General features: G+C 36.9%; 1 protein-coding gene across 1 annotated transcript; it reads right to left on the bottom strand.

Annotated features, from left to right (window-relative positions):
- Positions 1-5,499: 5,499 nt before the first annotated feature.
- Positions 5,500-8,412, bottom strand: LOC132055335 (large ribosomal subunit protein uL3c). The gene is made up of 2 exons (XM_059447106.1): positions 7,769-8,412; positions 5,500-5,946 (listed from the first exon to the last, which is right to left on the bottom strand). Exons 1-2 carry the CDS (start codon positions 8,313-8,315, stop codon positions 5,657-5,659), a joined length of 837 nt encoding a protein of 278 aa, XP_059303089.1. The 5' UTR covers positions 8,316-8,412; the 3' UTR covers positions 5,500-5,656.
- Positions 8,413-8,518: the final 106 nt, after the last annotated feature.

The raw sequence follows: 8,518 nt of genomic DNA, 5'->3' as shown, positions 1-8,518 counted from the left end.
TGCACATAGGAAAAATGTTGGTGGTCTTCGATGCAGCTTGGAACAAATGTTGGTGCTCTTCTAAGCACCTTAGAACAAAGAATTGGTGGTCTTCTATGCAGCTTGGAAATTGCACCTTAATTAATTTAGTTTGACCAACTTTGAAGTCTAGAATGTTCACTATTTTCTTTAGGGTGGCAACCACCATTTCTCCTATATAAAGAGGTGTTTTCTTTTTCATTGTAACTAAGTTTTGAATAATATTAATATTATTAGCCTTGTGTCTTGTGGAGACCTTTGAGGTTCTCTTTAGGGTTCGCCTTTTTTGTTCTACTTTGAACCGCAACTCGGGTTCTTCAATGGTAAGATTCCTTGTTTGAGTTCCTTCTCCCCTCTTCTTCTTCTTCTTAATTGATTCACTATTTCTTTTGCTATTAAAACAAGGCTTAAGTATCAAATACTTGAACTTGTTTTCTTCTCTCCCAAGAATCAATCCTTCCCCCTTTCTAACTTCTAATTTTAAAGTCTTCCGTTATCCGTGCGGTTATCAAGTGGTATCAGAGTTTTGGATGGTTGGGTATTCTTATACCCACCCGATCTACTGATTTGAACACTAGAAATAAATAAATAAATAAAAAATCTGAAAAAAAAAAGGAAAAACGTTACTGTAGCGTGAATAGTAAAAAAATTGAAAATCTTCTTAAGTGAGCAGTAACTTCTTATTATTTTTACCTGTTCTTGGTTTTTTCAATGCTTTATCTTGTGATTTGGTGGCTATAAATTATTGAGAAATCTAATTTGGTTGTTATCTCTTGAAAATCCCATTAGATTTTAATCTTCATTGACTTTGCTCGTCAAGAAACTCAAAAGTCCCTTGGAGAAGCGGAAAGGTCATTGCAACACCTTCGGATTCAAAGTGTTTATTCACTACATTTAGTTCCAGATTATTCCCTTACCAGATACTTTAAGGATTTATTCATACTTAGTTTAGTCTATTAATTTTGTAACTACCCGGTTGGTTATTATTGGATCTTCTCGTAATTTCATGTATGAAAACAAAGTTTCTTGTTATAAAATCAGTCCATAGGGAAGTTTTTCATGAATTTTTTTATTTTATTTATTAGCGTGATCAAATTGATAGGAGTTAAAATGTTGTGGGCCCGGATACGACCGCTTCGCCGCAGCGGTCCAGGAACTGTCGTAGCAAGTCTGCTATAGTAGACAAGCAGACCGCTGCAATGGTCCGAGCAGACCAGACCCAGTTAAAAACCTTATTAGGGGAAATCCCACTTTTCCACCAAACCTTCTCTAAGCCGTTACTTGGGAGAATTTCTGGACAAAACGCATAGAGTCCTGAGCAAGACTACCCCGTCGTGGTCTCCGAATTTGGAAGCAAAGGATGAAGACTCCATGATGGTTCGTGTCACCTGGTTGGCCTCGAAGTAGGTTATGATTTACTTTAGTCAGACTCTGATTAGTGGGTCGTATATATGTGTAGAATTGACGGAGAAAGCATGATTAGCTCTTCGGACATGGCGTTCGGTTGAATACTAGTTAGGTTGAAATTAAGAGTAGAATTATGTGGGCTTGCTGCCATTAAAAGAAGTAGTCGAACCAAGTGTGTAGTTGTTATATTTGAGGGAAGGTGGTAGAGTGTGTATATCCTCTTGGGGTTGATTTAATTGAAGAATGGGAATTGTTTTACTAATGAATGGGCTAATATAGAGTCTTGCTACATCGTATGTTAGAGTGACTCGTACTTTGAATGAAATTGACTTCGTTGTGTATCCATGTTGTTGTTGAGTTGAGTCTGTGAGTCTATCATGAAACTTTGAAATTGGGGTTTGCATTCTTGGCAATGGTACTCTTCTTGTTGCTTGAGATGGTTGTATCTTGCTGTTGTTGAGTTGCATTATCTGAATCTTGTTACGACTTATGGCATAGTGCCTGTATTTCATGACGTTGACATTTTTGACTGTTTATGTTCCATATTGACTGTTAAACTTGAAATACGTTGAGATTCATATTGTAATCAGATACAGAGAGATATATATATATATATATATATATATATATATATATATATAGACACACACACACAAAGGCACATTTGACAGGGGATGAGGATGTGGCCTAGTTACGCCCTCGTGATCCGAGGTCAGTTTCCGGAGTGAGTGGTACATAGACACCATGGGGCCCCTACAGGTCATGGCTAATTGTGCAAGTATTACCATTTAGTATGTGTGTACAGGGGTGTGATACTATTTTTATTTCATTGCATTGCATTGGACTCATATTATTCCTGTGTTTGGCAGACTATTTGACCTATCATATCCCTGTGACTGGCTGATGGTTGATCCTGTTGATGATGTTATTTTGGGTTACGGGCGGTGGTGTTTACGTGTAACTCCAGGGTCCATTGACTAATGACAAAGGTGATGTTGGAGTGATTTCATTTAGCATGGTCCAGGTTTGAAAGTACAGTTGAGAAACGGTTGTGAGTTGTATTGCTTTTACTGGTAATTGATAAGGGATTATTGACTAATGTCTGATGTGGGCTGCTGTGTTGTGTGTCTATTTGTCAATTTACGAGTTTTCCAGCTTATGGAGGAAAAAGGTTAAGGATCAGTGGTTCCATTTAGTATTGGTTGTATGGAGGTTTGATGTCTGGTCTTTATTAATTGTTAAGGGTTAGCTGGTCTAGGAGTCTGTCTGATGTCTGGTCTTTATTAATTGTTAAGGGTTAGCTGGTCTAGGAGTCTGTCTTGACTGTAACAGTTTGTTGTCTGTGAGACACATAGGATAACAATGGGAAGAAGTGTGGGAACTGAGGGATATGGCCTTTTGGTGCATGAACCTGTAGGTATTGAAAGCACATTTAACAGGCAAAATGGACAATAAAGTTAAAAATTACTTAACTGGTTTAGTTTGATTAGACAAATTATAAGAACGAGAAAAGACTTTTGGAGCTTGTGAACTTCGGTATAACGATTTATAGCTACAAAAGCATGCCATAAAAAGTAAAAGTATCATAGGCGAATAAGGAAACAGCGTCACATAAAATGATACGAAAGGATTATCAGTTTAAGTTATGCATTTTGGGCTTCAAACAGACGCCTTACTTTGTCTTCACTGTTCCACATCAGAATATTAGCAAATACTTGCCTCAGCTATCTATTGACCCAAATGTATAATCTTACATTTGGTCATTGTTTTTCGCTAGAGTAAATAATGCATTTACATTCTGGAATCCGAAGTATGGCGGCAAAGTGCAAAACTTGAGCAGTCATGCCCCTAATCATCGAATGTATTTCCCAGCAGATCGTTGCTCCTTATATTTGTGGATCTTGAACATGATAATTACACGAAAATTATTACTAAGATACATATATTAGAAAAGCAAGTTGTACAATAATTTTGTGAACAACGGAAATTTTGTGGCCAATAATTTCATGGAGTTGGATAGACATGGCAGGAAACTGGTGAACAGTGACAAATTATCGGCACCATATTTGAGAATAAGGAAAGGGGAGAAAGGAAGGAGATCCCCATACTCAAATCCTTTGGGAGGAGACTACGGGGGATCAGGTTTTTTCTAACAGTTTTTTCTTGGATGCAAGTACAGTATGCTGGGCAACAAGAAGGAAGAATAAGCAGAAGGACTGGGCAAACATGGAGGCAACACAGTGTAGGCTTAATGTTTTTATCCTAAGCTTTATCCTAATCCAATTGGCTATTGTATACTGGGTGGTATTAGTACCCTTTGGTACTCAATCCCTGGTGCAAAAACCAGTAGGATCTAGGATACAAATGAGCAAACCATTCAGGATATCAGACACAAGTACAGCAAGGTCAAACAGCAACAACAAGGGCGAGATGGAAACAATTGTAAAAGGAAATGTACACAGATCAATTTTATTCAGTGAGGGTTGCGAATATCAACTCATATTGGGTAGAATCGAAATGGAAGATGGATGAAATTCAATGGAAAGAACGGCAACACAACAATACAGAGAGCAGAAAACATCGACCAACAGCAACAACAATAGCAATCCAACAAATCGTGGAGACAACAACAACCAACATCAACAACAACAGCACAGATCTTGGAGACGACTAGCAGGAGATAAGCGGACAAGCAAGAGACAAAGATCTAGCAACGAACCTAATAGCGAAATACTAGCTGCAAGAGAGGAGACCAGGAGAAAAGCAACATTGAACACCGTCCACAACAGCAGCAGCCACAAAATCGGAGTTCACAAAGGAAAGATTCGAGCTTACAAGTACAAGAATCCATATATCGGACATTTGTTGACAAAGAAATGAACCTGAACCGGCGAACATACCTAAGATGGAGTTCAAATGCCATCTTTGTCAGTCACTTTTCCAATTTTGAGTTTTGGTTTTTGTTTTTTCAATTCAGACTCTTTATTTGCTGTTGGATGATTTAATAAACTAATAAAATTAGTCACTGGGACCCACCCAGTGACCTTTGTTTTAAAAAAAAAAAAAAAAAAGAAGAAAGAAACGCAAGCTGCTATAAAGCCGTCACGATCCAAAGTCAGGGACCATTAACGGACATCTAACGAGCTCATCCCGTCAAAGTCGTTATACTCATTCCCAAGTTACGAACTACTAGTGAATTACATCTCTCGTTCCCCATATCAATTCGTTAGGATCTGAAAAACATACAATTAAGAAAAAAATTGACTTTACTCCTTCACCTCAGTTATTAAAGTTCTTTTATACTGTATTTTCCAGTGGTGTTGGTATTTATAACAAATCCTGTCATGGGATATTGAAGAACCCGGATGAGAAACTACTCATGAGAGGTCAGAAAATTTCTCCATCACAAGGATGTGTCCGAGTTAGCTATAGCAACCAACCATAATCTGACCATAACTCAACTCACAAACCTATTTTCCATTTGATGATTGCATTAGAAGATTTCTCACTACTAGCATGCTCAATTATCTCAAATCATCACATTAATGTTACTCTGCCTGTGGGAATTCCAAGTTGGGATAAAGGAGGAGGGTTGCAGTATGGGAGATGATGCCGCAAGCTCAGTGGGAGGGAAAGAGCTTTTAGGCTTCCCTTCTGGACATCCTTACCACCTCTGTAGCTAACTTAAAGAATAAAATCGACTTAGTCACATTTGGACCTATCTGTCTTGATTGATAATGTAGGGTGAAGCTGCGAGTTTTCAAGGTCAGTCTATTTACACTTAGTGCTCTGCTAACAGTTCATTTTTGGTCATAAGCATAACATGACAATATGACATAGATGGCTGTAAGAGCATGCTGTCAGGTAAAACAAGAAGTGTAAAATCTAAGAGTTTCCAAATATAGAAAGGGGACGGTTTTTTTTTTTTTTTTACTTGATAAAACAGACTAAAAAGAAAAGTGTGTCACATACTGAATTAGAGGGAGTAAAATTTCTTTCTTTCAGGTCCAAAACCAGAAATAAAACCAGACATTTTCATAGACTTAATGAAAATGTAAAGATATGAAGACTGAGTTTTAGATAGAAATCTGAAAATTAGAACTTGAAGAATGTTACCCAGCCTCTGAAATAACGATATCGTGACAAAAGAGAGAGAAGGCAATATCAAAATTTTAAAGCTACATATTTGAAAAGAATAAATTACATCAGTTGACAGAGTTGAGAAGAGGGATTAGTTCTTGGGGATGTTTTTGCCCACAATCTTGGCTGGAGCTATTCGCAAAAGATTTCCAGGCTTACCAGGAAGAGCTCCTTTGATCATTAGAATGTTGAGTTCATCATCAATCTTGACAATCTTCAGCTTTCTAATCTTGGTCTTGGTGCCTCCCATCCTTCCAGGCATTTTCTTGCCCTTATATACACGCCCTGGGGTTGTTCCAGCACCAATTGATCCTAGTTGTCTATGACTCTTTGATCCGTGAGTCATTAGACCCCTCTTGAAATTATGCCTCTTGATACCACCTGCAAGTCCAAAGTATTTCACCAGTGTCAACAATGAAACAGAGAAAAACAAGATATGATAAATAGAACTTGCTTTCTTTAAAGGTAATCCAAATTTGAAATAAAGTTCCTTCCCAAGTAAGTGCTATATGTAGACCGTTCCTGTATCTTGACTTCGTAGTTAAAATACGTCAATACATGCACTTGTATGGAAGTCTCTTTAACGTGATATTTAAAACAACTATTCAGGTTTTCACAAGAAGGTTAAAATAATAAAGCCTGTTATTTGGAAAACTTTAAGACTTGAAAAACTTATAAATCCTACCTACACATTTAAACATCTGAAATGTACACCGTGGAACCAACCAGCATAAAAAACACTATGATCAGCACCAGATGAGTAGTATCTACTATGACAGCAAGCCAAGTTGCACAGAATATCAAGATATTCATCAATGAAGCTTATTTAGGTGCTGGAGCCATGCCACATTCAGAGAGGAGATACCATGATGTTCAATTACGATGTGATTTTCAGATCAAATCAAACATGCCACATTTATAGACAACAGAATCGGTTATTGGGAAAAATCAATAAAAGCATTAATATAAACCATTTGGCCGCGTGTAACAGGAATACCAAGTAGTATTATAGATAAGTAAAACATCATATTTGCATCTATAGTGATATATGCATCTTAATAATACAAACAAATACTACTATTTTTTGAGAAAGTGCAAACCAATACTATGTTTTGAGAAACCATTGGGCCCAAATATTAATGATATAATGTAGCTCATGTAATAGGCATATCAAGTAGTTATATAAATAAGTAAAACAGCATATTTGCATCTGTAGATTGCATCTTAATAATACAAACAAATACTATTCTGGTTTGAGGCTTGCATCACCTATGAGAACTTCTACCAATTTATTTCTTTTCATGCAATGACATAACAGAGCACAATTTTCCGAATAAAAAACCAAAGACCTGGCAGTTTAGATGTACCACACTACTAAAATCAAAGATACTTCCTCTTTTGAACAACAACCACACCTCAATTCTAAGCTAGTTGGATCTGGCTATAATATCCATTTTCCTCCTTTTGAACACGTTTTATCTCAATATTGAATAATTTAGATTCTTCAACAGTACAAGTTCTCTACTGAAAGTTCACTTGAAAGACAATATATTCTGTCAGGACCAATAGCTCACTAATAATAAGAAACCAATCACAAAACATAAAATCAAGGTCACCTGCACACTTCACTAATCCAATTGGGAAGAACTCTTAGTCTGGCTTATCCAAAATACAGCGAAACCTAGTACTTCATATGGACTTTACACAGGCATGGATAATCGGTTTATCAGTAAGTTCTTCAATAACTTCAACTTTCACAAGTGAAGTCATCTAAATGCTAATACATCCAAACAAACAAGGAATTTTTTTTTTTTTCTAAATTCAGATAATGTACCCCAAAATGAACAATAAGGGGTCATTTGGCTGGCGGCATTATATCCATCAGTAGCCTCAGTTTTAATCTGAGTAACAATATTTCCCTCATATCCCCCATCGCCACCACCCATACCCCCACCCCCAACCCCACCTCCCATAGTATTTGTCTAGATTATATACAACTGTCTTTAGGATAATATTTTTGCTTACGTACTGAACACAAGAAAATAAATAAGAAACCATCTTATTTTCTTGGAAAACATTTTCCTTCATACTAAATTTTTCTAAAATCAGATAGTGAACCCCAAAATTTAAAATAAAAGCGTTAAAAACACAACCTTTAGGAAAATTCAAGATTGTAGACAAACAATATTGAGACAGTATTTACCTTGAAATCCTTTTCCAATAGTTGTACCAGAAACATCAACCAAATCACCCTCATTAAACAACTCATTAAAATCAAGTTTCTGAGTAACCTCAAACCCATCAACATCCTGAAGTCTAAACTCTTGCAAATGTCTCAAAGGAATAATCCCAGACTTTTCAAGATGTCCCATTTCAGGTTTAGTAAGTTTTCTATCTCTCACTCTTCTATAACCAACTTGTACAGCATTATAACCATCAGTAGCTTCAGTTTTAATCTGAGTAACAATATTACCTTCCCGAAAACCAACAACAGTTACAGGGACAACTGTACCTGTTTCCTCAAAGAAACTCATCATACCAAGTTTAGTTGCCATTATACCAACACCAGCTTCAAGTGAAGCTGAGATTGTTGGGGATGATGATGATGTTAATGAAACAACGGGTTTGTTGGTTTTCTTCAGTTTGGGGAGTTGGAATTTGGGGAGAAAGGCTGAGTTGAGGGTTAAGGGCGTGTTTGGGTGTAGGGGTTTGAGGTGGAGTTTGGTGGTGGAGAAACAAGAGAGAGACATGGCTATGGCAAACGCTGTCTGTGTTCTTTTGGGATTTCCTTATCCAATACAAGGTGGGGGGGAGAAAGGGATGTACTGTATGCTCACAACTCTATAGAGTAAATTCCAATTTATCATCTCCCTTGCATTTTGAATACCACTTTTTTTATTTGCATTTTTCGGATTTCCCGTTTGATTTAACATTATTTTATTTTGGTTTCAAT

The sequence above is a fragment of the Lycium ferocissimum genome, chromosome 1, assembly GCF_029784015.1.
Source record: "Lycium ferocissimum isolate CSIRO_LF1 chromosome 1, AGI_CSIRO_Lferr_CH_V1, whole genome shotgun sequence".
Classification (NCBI taxonomy): domain Eukaryota; kingdom Viridiplantae; phylum Streptophyta; class Magnoliopsida; order Solanales; family Solanaceae; genus Lycium; species Lycium ferocissimum.
This window is presented reverse-complemented; position numbering and strand designations above follow the sequence as displayed.

Excerpts from the sequence above, each read along its gene's own strand:
- LOC132055335 (XM_059447106.1), bottom strand. The coding sequence starts at position 8,315 with ATGTCTCTCTCTTGTTTCTCCACCACCAAACTCCACCTCAAACCCCTA. Across the intron at positions 5,947-7,768 it reads TATTGGAAAAGGATTTCAAG|GTGGTATCAAGAGGCATAAT; the intron begins GTAAATACTGTC and ends TTGGACTTGCAG.